At 43.9% G+C, this 18863-nt stretch overlaps 1 protein-coding gene across 1 annotated transcript in view; it reads right to left on the bottom strand.

Moving 5' to 3' along the window:
- Nucleotides 1-457: 457 nt before the first annotated feature.
- Nucleotides 458-18863, bottom strand: part of LOC132212112 (phospholipid-transporting ATPase FetA-like) — an 81629-nt gene continuing 63223 nt past the window's right edge. The window contains exons 17-30 of the mRNA XM_059657262.1: nt 17312-17477; nt 15982-16170; nt 15260-15375; nt 11355-11519; nt 10775-10886; nt 9474-9579; nt 8940-9087; nt 8232-8415; nt 6412-6635; nt 4614-4697; nt 2807-3052; nt 2491-2632; nt 1594-1724; nt 458-1493 (exon numbers count right to left, since the gene is read on the bottom strand). Coding sequence (XP_059513245.1) covers nt 1308-1493; nt 1594-1724; nt 2491-2632; nt 2807-3052; nt 4614-4697; nt 6412-6635; nt 8232-8415; nt 8940-9087; nt 9474-9579; nt 10775-10886; nt 11355-11519; nt 15260-15375; nt 15982-16170; nt 17312-17477 — 2199 coding nt within the window. The 3' untranslated portion in view covers nt 458-1307. The remainder of the gene's footprint in view (nt 1494-1593; nt 1725-2490; nt 2633-2806; nt 3053-4613; nt 4698-6411; nt 6636-8231; nt 8416-8939; nt 9088-9473; nt 9580-10774; nt 10887-11354; nt 11520-15259; nt 15376-15981; nt 16171-17311; nt 17478-18863) is intronic.

Raw genomic sequence — 18863 nt, 5'->3', positions numbered from 1 at the left:
TCTTGGGGGGAAATGGTAATTACAGGTTGGTGGGTTGAGTGTGAGTTTCCTGAGATTCAACTACATGAAGTGTTTCAGAGTCAGTTTAGTAAATGGATCTGGATTTCAGAAGAGAGATCTTGGATCGAGAGAGAATTGAGAATCTTTTTGTTGGTAAATGTATCATGAGTTTGGATAAAATCACTCCGGAAAAGTGTACAGAGAAGGATGAGCAGGGAACCTAGTGCTGAGCTTTGGGAATCAACATTTAAGGTGTGCTAAGAGGATAGAGCTATATGGTTAAATATTGTGGTCATACTAAGGTCAAGAAAGAGTTTAGCAGCAGGGCGCAGAAGAGTGGCATGGAGTTTTAAAAAGGAGAGAAAAAGGGGGAAAGGGAAATGCTGGTTTAATTTGAAGGGGGAGGGTGGTGGGGTCTGTGGCTTAATGATATTGCTTGGACTATGTTATTGTCCCTGGGGCCCCAACAGACCATACAAATCTCTCCACTCCAAAATAAGCAATTTATTGCTCCACCAACATTTTTACAAACAATTTCCCAAGTAAATACAATTTCTTCTCAAAATAATTTTATGGAATAAAGACAAATGTTCACCAATTATGGCTACACCCCCTCAAGAAAAGATTGAATCCTCTGCAATTTCTTCCTCCCAATTCTGAGGCCCCAAAAGATATCAGTTTTTGGGTCAAAGGCATCAAAGAGAGAAGAAGGGAAAATTTTGAGCTGTCTTTAAGGCAAGAACCACTTCTTTTCTGTTGGTCCAGATACTCTCCTTCAGCTTCTTATGACCATTATTTTCACAGATGTCTCCTCCTTTTGCTACCCAAGGCCAATAAAAGACTCTTCCTAAATCCCCCAGGCAAACCTGAGCAGGGTGCCTGAATGGGACTGTTTGTGTGGGGCTCTAGCAAGATTAATGGTTGTTCTGAGTATGGAAAACAGGACCCCGAGTCAGGTTCTTAGGTTCTGATTTTTTTTCCCCCTTCCTCACACTGCCCCTTTTGCCCACTACTTCCACATTTGCTTGTCTGGACTAAAACTTAGAAGAGTTGATAGAAGGGAGGCCTAAAGTCACTTTTTTTCTTGAAATGCTGCAACTCTGACGGATATCTGGGAGCTCTTTCTTTACCTTTCTTTGCCTTACCTGGGCACAGCCTGCTAGGGGATGAAGAGGCTGAGCCCTGGAGTGAGAGTGGAAGCAGGTTTCTGCTGCTTTCCCAGGGTAACTAAGCCCTCCTTACTAAGTCAGGTGAAAACCAGGGAGGAAGAGCAATGACTGATTCCTTTGGGGTTTCCCTAAAGCTCTCTACTTTTTATGAGTAATGTTTTTCCTGGGCCACTTGGACTTCATAAACATGCCAGAAGTGATGAGGGGCCCAAAGCCCTGTTTATGGGAGAACGCGTAGGCAGAACGTCGAGAGCCTGTCATTTTCAGTTTACTCCGGACTGGGTATGTCAGTGGATGTCTCAAGCCATGAATTGTGTCAAAAACCTATAGCCAGAGTAGGGGGACAGGGTTTTTATCCACAGAGGCAAAGGCAAAGAGGGTCATGAATTGAATGATATCTCAGTAGAGTCCCCGTTTCACTCACCTTATCCACACTTAAGGGCCATAATAGTGGTTTGAGAAACTGGTACCCAAGGGCTGGCAACACACAGAGGACCACGCTGAGGACAATACTCAGCCACAGTTGTGGCACAGTCAGAGTGTTCTTTGCCACACCTGCAAACAATGAGCCAGGAGGGGAAAGGCTGAACCAGAGCATAGAGGAAGGGGCTGCCAGCCAGAGCTTAGATACCTCTGCAGTCCAAAGAAGGAAGTTATTGATTTGGAGACAGTTTAGTCTCCTTAGAAATAATATAAATGCAAAAGAATTGCAGTGAGGTCCTTTTTACAGCCAAAGTCACTGTGAATCCACATGCCTTTGTCTCCCTCTAAAGGCTGGGCAGGACAGGAGCGTTGGAGGTAGGTTATAGGAATCATAGAGCGTTGGACTGGACACAAAAGTGGGATAGAGGACTTTTTTGGGGGGAGGGGGGAATGAATGGCTTGATAGAAGTGGGAGCCAGCTACATCTACATATATACTCTCCCTGTCCTCATCAGAGTGAAGAGGAAAGAAGGGAAATTAATATGGGAGACAATAAGGCAGGATGCCACAGTGAAAAGAATACTGGACTGGGAACCAGGAGACCTAGATTTGAGTCATTTAAAATTTAAAAACCTTCAGTCTCTAAAATGGTGCTAATAATTCTTGCTCTGACTACCTCAGAGGATGCTTGTAAAGATCAAATTAGGTAAGAAATTAAAAATGTCTTAAAACTCTATAAGGTAAAATATTTCCTCTAGCTAGATTCTGAGTCCTTTTAGGGCAACGGCCATGTCTTGTTCCTATCTATCTCCACGGAGCCTAGCACATAGTAATAGCTTCTCAGTAAACATTTATTCACCTCCCCCCTCCCCTTGCCACACACTGGACCGAGCCTTACCTAGGAATTGGAAGATATTGGGTAATATTACGCACAAGCCATCATCACTGTACAGGAAGAGTAAGATGCAAAAGTAGAAACCCAGGCTACCCCAGGTGAATAAGTGGTTTATCATCGTCCAGTAGGTTGTCTCCAGGGCAATCTGAAAAACACCCTCTTATGTGCAATATTCTATAACCTGGGACCTATCAGCCACTTCCATTCTCCAATTCTATAATAGAGGATTCTCCCTTCCCACCTTCCCTCCTTGCTTCCCTCCCTCTCTTCCAGACAGTCTCCCCATCCAATGCCCTTACCCCGCCACTACCGTCCACACCTGCATTGTGACCACCCAAAGCAAGGAGGTCTGCACTATCAGGGAGAAGGATTGGTAGTCAGAGATTTCCTTCCCATCACTGCGCACTGAGTTGAAAATGGTACCCATAGGTATAAAGAACAGCACGCAGGAACTGTAGATCCCATGTACTAAACACTTCAAAAATTCCTTCTTGTTGAAATAGAGGTTGAGTTGGCCTGGCTCATACAGCTCTGGGAAGCGGAGGCTCCATGTTTCATTCACATCCTGGAAACACCAGAAGGTAAGGAGGAAGTCTCAGGAAGGTCCCATCTCCTTCAGAGTAGAGGCTTCTCCCCACACTGAATCTGCTGCCAGCTGCCTAGGAGCTTCCTCGTGGGTTACTTGAGAAGTGGGACCAGAGGACAGATCAGTGACTACAGACACTGCTTGAAGTCCTACTCTCTAGGCAAGGATCTAGGTGGTGGAAGAAAGCTAGGAGAAGGTCAAGATGGTGGGAAGGACCTAGAGCAGTGATGGCGAACCTTTTGAGCTCGGCGTGTCAGCATTTTGAAAAACCCTAACCTAACTCTGGTGCTGTGTCACATATAGAAATTTTTTGATATTTGCAACCATAGTAAAACAAAGACTTACATTTTTGATATTTATTTTATATATTTAAATGCCATTTAACAAAGAAAAATCAACAAAAAAAAATGAGTTCGCGTGTCACCTCTGACAAGCGTGTCATAGGTTCGCCATCACTGCCCTAGAAGCACTGAGGATTGGGGACTTTAAGAAAGGAGACAATTAGGATTGGGATAGCTGGAAGGGAGGATTGGATCTTGGGGTGGGGGAGGCAGTTGGGATACGAGTCCCCAGTTTTAAGTGTTCCAGTGGGAGGAGAGGGGGAAGCCAACGGGGACCAGAGAGTTGATTGGAGGTATCCATGTTCTGTGATGCCTCTCACCTTCCTATGGCTACTGGTGACTCAGGTGAGAGGATTCTCTACATGGGTGACATTGGATCATCCTCTTCTCCTAAATCTGAAACTCTGGGTAACAAAGCTTGGGGCTTGTTTTGAGAGGTTGTGGATCCCTAGAATTAGACCACCGAAGCTAGTTAGGACTGCTGAGTGACCCAACTCATTCCTCTTGCTGCTCTGAGGCTGGCAGCTACGTCATGGAGAATTTTCCTTCCTACCCTGCTGGAGAACCATGCTCCCATGATGTCCTCTTTCAGCTACTTTATTTCTCTTTGGAGACTCCTTTTCTATTCCATGTGCCCAGGACTGGAGGTTGAGGTAGAAGAAGAGTGAGAGGTAGGGCACCAGGACCTCCAATGCCCAGGATATTTCTGACAGGGACAGATGGCTCCCTTGGGCTGACTTCCTATAATTCAAAGGTATCATACCCATACTTCCATGCTTAGCCTTCAAGAACCCTCATCTAGGCCTCCCTGCATTGGTTTATCTCCTTATCTCTGTATGGGTCTCTCCTCTCTTAAAGTCCCTTGCGTTACCTAGTCCTGCCCCAATGACTCTATTTCCTTTCACTACTTTGGTACATACTCAAATTATTGTACAGCACAATTTCCATGTTACTCTCTACAAAGATAAAATGAACACAAGAAAGCTTGGATTTCTAAAACTGATGATTAATCTATGTGGAGGAGGATTCTCTACCCCATGATACCACTCCAGTGATGAGCCCCCTTCCTTGCTCTGGAAATTATTCCATTTACACTTGACTTTGTAGAGCCCAGCTCTTTCTGTCCTCCTCACTCTTGGGAATATTCCTCAAGGGCCCAGGGGCTTCATCTCTGACTAAAGGCTTGCTGCTAGTCTTACCTGGTCAAATAGACTCAAGCCCAAGACAGGGAGGCAGGTGTAGACCAGGTTGTAGAAAGTGATAAACCAGGTATCATAAACTGTCTGGAAGGATACCAAGGAGATTTCTTAGATTCTACTCTTCTCCAAAGTCCCAGCTCCACCTCCCAGGTCACAGGCAGCCCTTTCTCGCCACCCCTCCCCCCCCCCCCCCAATTATCCATCACTACATTAATTTAGAGTAGGATTTGAATTTCAGAAATCTGAGATGGCTGACTCCAGTCTCTATTGGTCCTACTCTACCTTGAACTCTGGCTATCAGACTGAGGCAAGGCTATATCAAGCTTGTTTGTGGTCAACCTTATGAGGTTGATTTGGACCAACCCTACCATGACCTGCACTGCCTCCTCCCTGCACAGAAAGGATCCAGAGGGTGCTAGGGAATGCTAGTTATACCCCTCAGGAATGTAAACCTTTGGGCTTTTTTCTTTATCTGCTTTATGGCATTCAGTAGCTTCTATAACACTGGACACTTTCTAACATTGGCAAGCAGGATAACCTACTGCTAGGTGCTCCATCCTAGGGCCTAGAGAGGGCTCCTTTCCTTACTAGCCACAAGAGGTCAGCAGCAACACATACATGCACATACCTACACCTCCCACAAACCAGACCTGCTTTGTTAAACACTGCAGGTACACAAGTCTACTACTGTCTGCTGACTAGTCCTTTTCTCCTGGAGCCTAAGGCAACAGAAGTAGAAGGGATCTCCCAAGAGAATTATTCCGGAGGTTGTTTCTCTTGGGAATCTTTGAGAGACTCCTGAGTAGAAATGCCAGGTGTAGATGGTGCCTAGCAACAGGCAAAACTACAAGCCCTTGCACATCCACTCCCTTAACTATTAACCCCTGGAGATGACATCTAGCCTTCAGCTGTGTTTCAGTTTCAGAGCCAGAAAAGTAGCAAAACCAGATGCTATGGCTGACATCAGGACCAGCTGCATGACTAATGACCCCCCTCGGCTCTGGTGATGACCAATCAGTGGAGACCATGACGCTGAGGAGACACACCTGGAAAGCTGGTGAATCCACCTCCAGATAAAAGCCCTCAGGATGGAGGGCCCAGTGGGGCTCTCTCTCTGGAGCACACCCAAGCCCTGCCCCTCCCCTCTCCCCCCAGATGCTTCAAGAGCCCTTCTTTTGTCTCTATAACTTGATCCTGAACCCATTTCTTCTACGGCTCACTACTGCTACCTCTGAGATGTTCCAAATAAACTGTCTCTTATAGTTTTAAAAAAATCATTAGAACAAAAATAGTGTGTGGGGTTTTTTGGATTTTTTTTGAGGGGGTTCTGGGGTTGGGGAAGGAGAAATAAAGGGAAGCTGTGTTTCCAAGTATGGCTATAGGTAAACACCATAACCAGCCTGCTGGCAAGACCCAGGGGCCTCTTGAGGCTTAGCCTGTTCCATAAAGATTACTTTGAATGCTTAAAAAAATAGGAAGGAAGAAAGAAAAAACTCCCATTACATATGTTTGGAAACTCTAGGTCTCTGTCAGGAAAAAGTTGAAAATATCTTATGGGAGAATTCTGAAGGTAGGAGTCAAGGCCAAATCAGAGCCAGGCCAGATAAATTAGGGCTTGGAAATCTAAGGTTAAGTGTAGGGTTCGGAGATGGGATGGGCATGGGTGAGGAGCTTTACAGATGGATGGCAGCATGTTCGACATTTGGTCTCTGGAGGAGAAAAAGTCTCAGCTGGCTGAAGTGGGGATGACAGGGCAGACCCAGGTTACCAAAGTGGGGAATAGCACCTGACCTCCTACCTGTGCCGAGAACCCGTTGTAGAAGGAATACCAGAAGTGCAGCAGAGTGAAGGTAAAGTTTTTGTAAAAGAAGTAGCTGAGAAACTTGCACATGCGATTATAGGACCAGCGGCCGTGGACCAAGAGTAGACGCTGGAGATAGTGGAACTGGCAGAAGGTGAAGTCGCTGTTGAGCACGGCCTGCATTCCCTCCTGGCCACTGATACCGACCCCAATGTGGGCAGCTGCAAAAGAAACCCCAGAAGCTTCTCAGTCACAGAAGTTGAAAGTGTAAAAGGAAGGCTGAGGTCGTGTTGTACAAATCCCTTATTTTACATTTGGAAAACCGTTAGACCCAGCTCAAAATGGCACTCAGTGGAGCCTTTTCTCCTCAGTGGACTGCCCCACAAGTCAGAAAACAGCTCCTTCATCTGCACTGTTTTGGATGCTGCTGCTCAAGACTGCCTGTCATGCCTAGTTTTAGAAATGGTCTTGAATGGTTTTTGCACCTACTATAGCCATCCGGGCTCTGTCTTACTGTACAGATGTTGAGGTCAACATTTCTTCATATCTCCTGAAGCCACTGAAATCAATTAGAAATGCAGGATGGATGCCAATCTAACACAATATTTAATTATCTGAATTTATCTAAGCAGCTAAAATCCAACTGTTGGGAGGAATAAGTGATGTATTACTTTGTTACTGTTCTTCAGGAAGTCTAAGGTGACTTTTTTTTTTAAAAAAATATTTCTTTATTGATTTTAGAGAGGAAGGTAGGAGAGAGAGATGGAAACATCAATGATGAGAGAGAATCATTGATCGGCTGCCTCCTGCACGCCCCCTACTGGGGACCAAGCCCGCAACCCTGGCATGTGCCCTTGGCCGGAATCGAACCCGGGACCCCTCAGTCCGCAGGCTGACGCTCTATCCACTGAGCCAAGTCGGCTAGGGCTAAGGTGACTTTTTCTGGATAAAGAAGATAACATGGAAGTTCCTAAAACTTTTTAATTAGTCTGCTGTAGTGTAGGTCAAATTCATTGATTTTTCTGGCACAAAACTATTGCATTGCTTAATGGATAATGAAAAACTCTAAGGTCCTAAAAAACAGATACATTCTAGAAACTGGGGGAGAGAGAAAGAACACTTCCTAGTGGAGTATCTGCTAATGTTTCCTGTATGGAGGGAGGCTGGACTGGAGTACCTCAAGATGTTGTCCATATCGCACAGAACTACAAGCTGCTGGAGGCTAACAACATTCAGCTGAAACGAAAACCAGTTTCAGCCATCTGTTTCTATTGGTCCAAAGTATCAGTGAGTCTGCTATTCTCTTCCAGCCAGAGGAGTCAGGGAAAGCTCTCTAGAACACTGCCTTAGGGTGGAAAAGATCCCTGCATTGGGCCTCACAGTTAATTCCATGGTTGGGCGGCCTGCCTTCAGCCTCACTTTGCTCAGGCCTAAAGCCTTCAAAAAAGGAACAGATTATGACTTCTGTCCAGGGGTCCTTTCTGTGGGCTTTGATGCCATCTCAGAAAGACAGTGTGGTAGTAGCACAGCCTGTTCTGTGTATATATGCATGGTTTCTCGTGGGAGCTGTGTGTATCTATATGTGTATAAGTGTTAAGGAAATGAATCTAAATGTGCATACATACCTCTGGGTATGGGCTGATGTACATATGTGTAAATAAATGGGAATGCAGGTATAGAGGAGCATGAATGTAGTTGAAAAACAGTACCAATGAACAATATATATGATATACAGGAGTGTAAGCCAGTAACACAGTGTCACCCAGATCAGTTTTGCCAATAGAGGAAGGAAAGGGCAAGCCTGGGGGCTCACATGCCTTTGATCATGCTGACGTCATTGGCCCCATCCCCGATGGCCAGTGTCACCACCTTCTTGTACTTCTTCACCAGCTCCACCACCTGGGCCTTCTGAAGGGGTGTCATCCGGCAGCAGATCACCGCCTTGCACATGCATGCTGCTCGCAGCAGTTCCAACTCCAGGTTCCCTTCTAGAGCACAGGCCTGCAGCACCAGGGCACACACACATTTCAGGCTGCCCAAAAAGGTTCTCAGGACAGGACCTTCCTAGGCCCCTCCCCTCCCCTCCATACTCTCCTGTACTACAGAGAGGTCAGGCACACCTGTTTCCAAGGTGCTCTACTCCCAAGGGTTCTAGGCACCCTCACATCTGACCCAGCCTCCAGCAGGAAACCAGTCAGGGTCTCACTGGGTCTAATCAGTTGGCTGGGCTATAAAGCCAAATTTCTTTTTGGAGGACCTGGTTCTGCTCACTTCCCCCATCCCGCTAAGTGACAGGCCACATCAGTAGTAAAGAATTTGGATAAGGAAGGAATGTGCTCTTGGCTTTTCCCCCCTCATTATTCCTGCCCAGAGAAGGCTTGAGAAAGGTGCTTGTCAGGCAAGGGCACCTGAAAGGAGGGGGAATGGGATGACTCGTGGGTCTTGAAATTTCCCTGAAGTGGGCTGGTCCTAGGAAACAAGTCCCTTGGGGGAAGAGAACAGAGCTGTAGCTCTGTGTTGCCCACCAGACTGTAGCCATGGATGACCAAGCCATAGTTGCCACTGGGCTCCTCCTCAGGTATCTTGAAGGGCATTTTGGGCTTCGTGGCAAGGTAACTGTTTATTGGGTCTGAATCCAGTAGAGACTCAGGTTTCATCTTGTACAATGCTGACCTGAAAACCAAGAGGAGTGGTCAGTGTCTGACCTGAAGCCCCAGAACTTAGGAGGGAAAATGTGCCCCAGAGTGAAAGTGGGCAAGATGGACATAGAGCCTCTGAAAAGCACCAGCCAGGACGCCCGACTTGAGACCTGCCACTGCCTTAGGTCCCTGACCATTCACACACCACACTTCACCTCCCCACCCTACCGCCACACTTCAGCCTCTTGAAACCTATGCTTGTTCACAAAATTCTCTCAAATACTTTAGGTTTTTTGTTTTTTCCCTTCCTCCATTTCTCCTCTATTCCTTCTGGTAGTGTGGGGATCATATTGGGTGAGGAGGTGGGTGGGAACTCTTGGGAACTCCAGGGACAGGCTGTGGCAGCTCTCTGATCTATACCTGAGTTCTTTTTCAACAGTCTCATCATCCTTGCCTTCCACAAAAAGCAGCCCATCCATATCATCCTCAAATAGGTTAGAGGCATAGGCAATGTTCACAGCAGTCTCTGCAGGGAAGGGGGAACACAGGTCACACTTTCACTAGAACACGGTGTTTTCACAGTATACAGTTACACAGACACTAACAGTGGGCTACAGAGCCCATTTGTCCACATTTGCCATGGATGCAAAGTGCATTTTTCATGAGTCAGCGGAGACCATACTCAAACATACACAGAAGACTGTCTACTTTAGGTAGAGACTTTGAGTTACTTATTTATAACTAGAATTATTCTGGCTTAGCCTTTTCTACAAAGCCTTCCCGTTTCTTAAAGCAATTGCAGTTTGTATCCACTTCTCCAGGCAATCAGGATACAGAACTGTGCACATTTCTATGCTGGATTTTATGAGAGACTGAGATATTTAGGTTGTAGTCTTTCCTTTACATCAAGAAATCTGAAATTCAGAATAAATTCATACTAAAGAAAAAAATTAAGTCCTGAAACCTGGCTGAAAGTGGTATTAATAGTCAGAGGAGAGTTGCAATTGTCAGAAAAACTTTCTTGGAGAAAGGCTTTGAGGATGAATAAGACTTGTCTAGGGGAAGAAAAACATTTCAAATGGGGAAACAATTCCAACAGATGCGCTAGAAGAAAATTCGTTTGTTTCGGGACATATTGGAGATGATGGTCGCATTAGGATGGAGATTAAGGATGTGTAGGCAACAGATTATCAAGGTCTGCAGGGCCAGACAGTGGAGTCCAACTACCATGTCGAGCCACTGTAGGGACATGAGCAGAGGAGTAACACCATAAAAGTAGAATGTTTTAGGTTGTTTGTAGGTTATACTAAAACAAATAAGGGCAAGAAACAGAGACCAGTTCAGAAGTTTTTGCAGAAGTTCAGCCAGCAGGGGACAAAGGCCGAACTAGGGTGGTGATAAAGCCAAGAGGATTTTCAGAGGAACTGATGAGACATGGTGAGAGAATGAATCTTTGGAACAACAGAGAGGGTATAGTCAAAGACAACTCCAGAATTTTTAGCTTGTGAGCTCCTGGATGACAGACAGCTGTGTCCTCTGCCTAATACAGCAACTAGCATAAAGTATGTAGTTAGCAAATTGTATGTAAGACTGGAATTGTCCTAATGGACTTGACCTGGGTTATAAGGTATTTCAAATAAATGAATAAGAAAAAAACAACAGGAAGAAATGGGTAAGGTGGATAGGGGACATGATTGGTCAGGTGAGGTACTCCCCTTTACCTTGCTTATCTCCAGTTAAAACCCAGATTTTAATTTTGGCTTTGTTCAGCGTTTTGATGGTCTGAGGTACTTCATCTTGCAGCTTATCTTCTATGGCTGTGGCCCCTAAGAGCTTCGAACAGAGATAGCAACGAGTGAAGAAAAAGGAGAGTCACAGCATTTAGTGGTACCCAACAGTTCAGTGGGCACTTCAGCATCCTCTGTAGTGAGCTGGCCCTGTCCTGGCATGAGGAACCCAATACTACAAAACTCAGCACACTCCACCTCTCAACAGAGGTAGCTTTTCAACCACATGCTGAAATCAAATTTGGACACACAGCACATTAGGGACCAAAGAGGGAAAAGACTTGCCCAAGTCATACATGCTGTGTGCCACTTCTAAACCATTTGTTTCTCAACAGACTTTCACTTCTCCCTGGATTCAAGCATGCTTCCAGGATATTCTGAATTAGCTTGGATTCAGCCTCCAGTCTCCAGAGAGAGCCTGAGCGATTGCTTTGCTGACAGCCACTCTCACAGCCCTTGCTCAGTTGGCTGACCGCCATCCCCCGTTGTCTGCCCCTGGCTTCCTCCCACTAACCATCAAGTCTTTTTCGACCTCTTCATAGATACTTGATATTTTACTTTCCCGATCCTCCAAACTAAAGCAGATTTCACTGTGTTTCCTGAACCAGGCGCGGAAGAACGACTTGTCCAGCTCTCGGTAGGCCACCATAAGGGTGCGCAGGCCTTCACTGGCAAATTCCTGGAAGACACGTATGTGCACTGAGTGGACCTGGGCTGGGTTAGGGCTAAGTCCAGGGAGCGGCAGACTGACTCCACAGGCCCCGTCTGTCTGGAAAATAGGGTTTAATGGTTAGTACCATGGGGCAAGCACCTACCCTAACCAGGAAGCAACTGCTGAGCTTTCTCAGCAAAATGTCTTAGGGATTGGGCCAGCAGTACTAGTAGGGGGTAAAGTTTGAGAATACTGATAGAAAGTTTTAGCTTCTATCTGTAATTAGCTAGTTTTCCGTGTGACCATAGGAAAAACCAAGCCTCCTAGATTTATTTCTTGTAAAATTCAGCCCCTACAGAGAAGTTAATGATGTCTATAATATGAAAATGGAGTAAAAAGAAAAAAGTTGTTATAAAAAAAAGGTATTTCTATTTTTGACAAGCATACATTCATTTTATTTTCCTGTCTCTGACTTCCTTCATCAAGTATTCAATAAACATCTCGTAAATAGCACACATATTACGTATTTGTCTATAACTGGTTGACTCAGCAGTGTTAGTGAGGCCACTGCTGAAGTGTTTTCTGGGTGAAATAGCATCTTTTTGCTCCATGGCCACTGAGATATATCCTAACCATAGCTTGCTGTCTTGCAGAAGTATCCTCCTGGTCACAAGGAGGGCTGGGTGAGAATGTGGGTGGTTTAGGGTAAAACTCAACTGAGGGTGGGTCAGAAGCAGATTTTGTGTATTGAGAATTGCAAACGAATAACAATTCTACATGATCACTGTTACAGTGAGCTTCAAAACAATTCACTTTTGCATTATAAAAGCAAAGAGAAATAGAATTTATCGTCTTGATATTTTGCTCTTAGTTCTCTGTGTAACTCCGTAGTGCTTGATGTTAGCTATCAGGTGAAATTAACATAAGGCAGTATATGTAAGGAATGCCATCTTGTAAACCTCTGTACTGTTGGCAGGTGAAGCTATGAAACAGAAGTCTGAGAGAAGATCTTAGAAACTTCTTAACAAGGAAAAAATATGGCAGAAACTGATTTTGCATAGGATACTGAGAACAGGAGTTGGCAAGCTTAACAATACACTGACAGATTATTTTTTTAAGATGTGTATTTTTTATTGATTTCAGAGAAAAAGGGAGGGAGGGAGGGAGGAACATCTATGATGAGAGAGAATCATTGATCAGCTGCCTCTTGTACACGCCCCACCGGGGATCAAGCCCACAACCTGGGCATGTGCCCTTGACCGAAATTGAATCCAGGACACTTCAGTCCACAGGCCAATGCTCTATCCACTGAGCCAAAATGGCTAGGGCCACTGACAGATGAACCCTTCAACAAATAATTTAGCAGCCCGTGTCAATGTCAACAGTATTTCTTATTATCTCTTCTGTTTTACTTTTCTCTTCTGGTGGGCAAACGAGGGGTCTGGGGCAAAATCCTGACTGCCACTTATTTTTGTATGGCCTGTTTGCTGACCCCTGTCCTAGAGGTCCTAGAACTATGCTTCTGCATGTGTATGTTTTTGCAGCTTAACTCATAGGTTTATCTTCAGTGGTTAATAGATTGTAATGTAGTCAGGCTCCACTATGGATTGCTGTTAGGTTGGTATAGGAAACAGGTCAAAAGATCTGAAACCATTTTATGACCCCCTCTGAAGAAGATAACCTAATTCGTGTGTTCTGGAAGGTTAAAAGATAAGAGTTTTCAGACAAGCCCATAAAAAATACTGTGGCCTCTTGGAACCAGTGTAAGACATAAGAACCATCCTGTGTGGGATACTTAGCCAACTTTTATTTTTTTAGATATGTTTTTTATTGATTTTTAGAGCAAGAGGGAAAGGAGAGGGATACAGAGATAGAAACATTGATGAGAGAGAAACATCATTGATGGGCTGCCTCCTGCACGCCCTCTGACTAGGAATCGAACCAGTGGCTTCTTAGTTCATGAGTCGATGCTCAACCACTGAGCCACATCAGCTGGGCTTAACCAACTTTAAAAACACTTGAGATATAATGTAGATAACATAAAACTCAGTCTTTTGAATAATACAATTCAAGTTTTTTTTTTTTAAAAAAAACTTATCCATAAAGTTGTACAACCATCATTAGCATCTAACTCCAGAACATTTTCATCACCCCCGAAAGAAACCCCATTAGCATCATTCTCATTCCCTTCTCTCCAAAACCTGGCAACCACTAATCCACTTTCTGTCTCTACACATTGCCTATTCTGCACATTTTATATAAATGAAATCATACAACATGTGGCCTTTTGTGACTGGCTTCTTGCACCATGCTTTCAAGGTTCATTCACATTGTAGCATGTATGAGTATGTCATCCCTGCCCCCCCCCCCCCCTTTTTATTAAATCCTCATATGAGGGCATATATATTGATTTTAGAGGGAGAGGAAGGAAGAGAGAAACAATGTAAGAGAAACATCAATTGGTTGCCTCCTGTATGTACCCTGACCAGGGATCAAACCTGCAACATTTTGGTGTATGGAACAATGCTCCAATGGAGAGTCACCATGGCCAGGGCTATGTCATTTCTTTTTGTTCCTAAATAATTCACTGTATGGATACATCACATTTTGTTTATCCACTCATCCACTGATGGGCATTTGGGTTGTTTCTACTTTTTTGCTATTGTGAATAATGCTGCTATGAACATCTGTGTATAAGTTTCTGTTTGGATGTATATATATATATTTTTTGGATGTATATTTTTATTTCTCTTGGAAGTATGCCTAGCAGTGGAATTGCTGGATCATATAATAACCCAACACCTAATATTATCAAGAACTTCCAGACTGTTTTCCAAAATGGCTCCATTATTTTATACTCCCATAAGCAATGTGTGAAGGTTAAAATTTCTCTATGTTCTTGTCAATATTTATTATTGTCTGGTCATCTTTGTTATTTCACCTATCCCAGTGATGGTTTTGATTTGCATTTTTTTGATGGCTAATGACACTAAATATCTTTCATGTGCTTATTGGCCATTTTTTCTGACTTCTGACTATGTGTTAATATAGAGTCAAGCCAAAATGGCCTAAATAGCATTTTCTCTAATATATTGCCTTTTTAAAATACTTTTTTCTGATTTACCTCTTCCTCATCCCATTCCCTCTCCTATTCCCCCAACCCTCTATATATCCAGGTAGAAGGGTAGAAACCCCAGAGAATATGGATCTAGTTTTCCTTTCTAGTGCCAGCACACTGGAGCCACTCTCTGATATATCTCAAATCCAAGAGGGTGGATGTGGAGTGGGGTAGGTAGAGGGGAAGTAGCCTTGGGGATTCTAATTCTGTAGTAAACAGAGGATGGTATCAAACAGTCAGTCCCCTAAACAGCTCAGGCCTAGTGCTTTCTGCTCAATATCCTAAAAACAATCAGATCTCATCATGGCTGGTGGGATGGGGCCTCCCACACCAGCAGACCTATTCTGAAGCAAATTCTAGGTCTGACCATGAGACCTCCAAAGCCAGGAATTAGAACTATTCTGATTGTGGTAAGTGGTCCCACCGACATAATCTTGTTATGCTCCTGGGATCCTGTGCCATCCATTTCCTTGACAATGTGGTCAGTGAGAATCCCACAGATTGAGGTAGTTTTTATTCTTCCATCAATTAAAGAGACACAGACACTAATATACACCCGTATAGAAACACAACAGAGGGACAATGTGGATACATATCCAGGTACACAGAACCACCCTCAGCTTCCCTCCCCTACAACCTACACACTTACATCTAAATGTTCCATGGTCACATCTCTGAGGGGTGTACAGGATGGAAGAAGCAGCTGACAAAGGATGGTGTCTGCTCCCTTGCAGAACAACATTATCCGATCTTCAGGTGTCTTCACTAAGAATAAGCAAATCAAGCAAAGTAACCATACATGCCCACTGTGAGAAGAACTTGTCTGGGCCACTGAGGGATAGCAGGGTAAGTGATGTGGTGAAGGCTGGTGAGAATGAGAGAGCACTTGATGGAACCAGTTCTTCCATGGGTTAAACATCACCTGTGGAAGACTGATGCAGATGCACATTTAGCTTCCCAAGTCTGAGTTCCATACTAAGGCTCACACCTAGTAATGACCAAGGATGAAGAATGACCCAAACTAATTGAGCAAAAGACAGTATAAATTTCCCCTCTATTTCTGCCACCACCTCTTACTCCAAGTCCAGTCTTTATGGATTTATTCTCTTAGTTTTAAGGGTTTTTTTTACAAGGCATTACTCAGGAACACTAAAGAAGGGCCCTTGTATATGGTAGCAAGCCCCCTTTGTGTTTAAATATAAAGATATGTAACAGAGAAAGTGGAAATGGCTGTGCCTTAGTATTTGAGGCATGGTACCTGTGAGAAGGCATGTGGGTGGGAGAAAACACGTATGTGTAAAGAGAGACTCAATGTGTAAAAGTATATGAAAGACAAATGAGGAGAGAAGACCTACTGGGAGGGCCACCTACCAATAACAGACATCCTCTTGCGCACATTGCTGAAGTCCAAAATAGCCAGCAGGCGGTAGATTATGGTTTTTCCCATTTCGACTACCGTGATTGTCTCAGGCGAACGGGAACGCAACACGAAGCCAAAGTTCCTGGCAGCAGTAACCAAGGCACCTTCATCTGGGGACTGAGCCTGGTACACCAGCTCACCTGGCAGGAGAGAAGAGAGCAGCCAAAGCCCAGAGAGGTGCAACCGAAGTCCACCCACAAGTAACACTGTCTTCCAAATGGTTTACGTAAAGATGGCGCCCAAGAGGGGACATTTTTCTTTAAAAAGTCCTCATAGTTTGGCCCTAAAAGGCCCGGTTGTATAGAACAAGTCAAATTGTTTTCTTTCCAATATTTTCAACTCATTTCACAGACCTGAGTTAGTATTACAGAGGTACATGCAATGTATACAGATGAACAAAGACATAGGTAGTTATTTTCTATCTTTAGTGGATAAAGATGGCCTAGGGGGCTTGTTAAAAATGCAAGTTCCTTGACCTACCCAAACTTACTAATCCAGAATCACAAAATCTCAGAGGAGGACCCAAGAAATAGAATTTTCAACAGATCTCCTAAGTTTCATGCAGATGGTGCCGCATAAAGTGCTCCTACATAAGACTGGCCAAACTTTAAATAAATACTGCTAGAGGGTAATAATATTGATGGTTTAATAAACAATTTAAAAATATATATGAATGAGTATCGTCGTCTTTGAAACCCTCATCTTGGGAAGCTAAATGACTGACTTTGTCCAATTAGTCTTTCAATCTGATATTACTCAAGACATTTCTTGAGTTCCTCTTTTAGTTCCTCTTTCACTACAACCTGAGTTATATTTTGGATTACTTATCTTCTGAAGGACAATTTAATTTTTAAAAACAGTTATTTATAATCAGAGTCTTATACTTGTGAATGAGGTAGGTGGGGAGTATAATTTCAGGTCAGCCATACGGTATATCTATGGGACAATAAGACTATTTTCTAGTGTATTTCCTTGCCATTCAAGGTATAGTAAATGGTAATTAATTGATGTGTCTCTCTCACATGTAAATGGTAATTAATTGATGTGTCTCTCTCACCTCTCTCTCTCTCTGTTTCTCTCTCTCTCTCTCCCCCTTCCCTCCCACTCTCTTTTAAAAGCAATGGAAAAAAATATCTTCAGGTGAGGATTAAAAATAATAATAATAAACATTAAAAAAGAAAGTTCTTTCTTAGACTGAGAAAGATAACGAACCACCCCCACCTCCAACCAGCCTAGACTCTTACATATTCTCAGTTCGTGAGGCCTCGGGCCCCTTCTCACCTTCCACTTTCTCCTCTGCCATGACAGTATGACACAATGCGAGTGAGCGGAAAAACAAGTGCACCCAAGGCTCTCCCCTTTTTACTGCATCCACCAACGTCTTGTCATAAAATGAAAACTTAGGATCAGCCAGTTCGTTGTAGCTGAAGCTGACCTTTTCTGTTTTCTGGAACACATAAGCCAGAACAAACTCCTCAGCAGCAGCTTGACACTGTAAAAGGTCAATTTGGGAGCAATTTCTGTAACGTGATAAGAACGCTTAGGAAGATGGGAAGAGAAAAGCAAGATAAATGGAGGAGACCCTGTGCTGGTTCCTAAGGCCTTTTTAGCTCTGACCTGGACCACCCATTCATTTGGGCCAGGAAGATTCATCCCACAGGAGACAAGCTGAGCACTGCTTGGCAGACCCTTCTTACTCCCTTTCTCCCCCAGCTACCCCGAATGATCAATGGCCAGCTTCAGTCTCTACTCTTCAAAGTCCCAAATCCATGATAATCAAACCTGATGACAGGAGGGGGTAACTGTGCACTATTAGTAAATGGTATCTGGAAAAAGTGTTGTCTGTGGCTGTCCTCTGCCTGATTTGGGGAGCTGGGAATAGAACTGAGTTCTGATATCACTATGGTATCAGGTCAGTGATGTCACTGTTACATTACTCTGATTTAACTCCACAAGGGCGCTAGAGAAGAATACTGCAAGATAGAGGCAAGCCTGCACTGCAAGGACTCTTCTGTACATACCACTTGTTTCAGATTTCATTTTAAACCATTTTACTTGACCTGCCAGCATACCTGACTCCTTTCTGCTTCTAACCCACATGGTCCTTGACTTTGCTTCAGTCTTTGGACTTAATATTAATTACCATTTTCCTGGCTATGACTTTGGTTCCTATAGATAGACATGCCTCTCATTCTCCATTTCAGCGAGGCTGCTGGTAGCCACCTTGGGTAAACATTTTTTTCTTCCTGGTTTAAGTTGACCCTGAGGCTTTTTCATCCCCTGGAGTGTGATATTAACAGATTCTCCAGTCCATACTAGAACTCTCAAGGAGATTTCTCCAGTTCTTTGTAATTGTGGTACTACTTGGGCTGGGGTCCAATATGTCAAGTACAGACAGACACAGTTGTCCTGCTGATGCTATGTTGGGGCAAGGGGAGTTTGTAATGAGCTATATGGGCTTTTTTTCTCTATCCCATATAGAAAGAGTTTTGTCATTGCAGTAAGGAAATATGGTCAGATCCAATGCCAAGCCCTAGACCTGGCCAACCACAGTTATAAACTCTGGGAAGTTTGTGGGTTCAGTAATTTAAGATTAAATCATTATATAGCATCTTCTGAGGCTTTTCTAGAATTGGGTTCTTGTACTGGCACATTCTTTAAAATTAGAAGCTGGTGAGAGATGAGAGATAAACTGAAGAGGCAGGCATGAGGCTGATCTGCATTAGTATGTGAACAGGCCGTTCACAAAATAACTTTAAATGGGCAATGAAGTGATTGGGAAGGAAAATAAACATAAAAATGGTTCAACCTGATTAGTAATCAAAGAAAGGTA

This window comes from Myotis daubentonii, chromosome 11 (assembly GCF_963259705.1).
Source record: "Myotis daubentonii chromosome 11, mMyoDau2.1, whole genome shotgun sequence".
Classification (NCBI taxonomy): domain Eukaryota; kingdom Metazoa; phylum Chordata; class Mammalia; order Chiroptera; family Vespertilionidae; genus Myotis; species Myotis daubentonii.
This window is presented reverse-complemented; position numbering and strand designations above follow the sequence as displayed.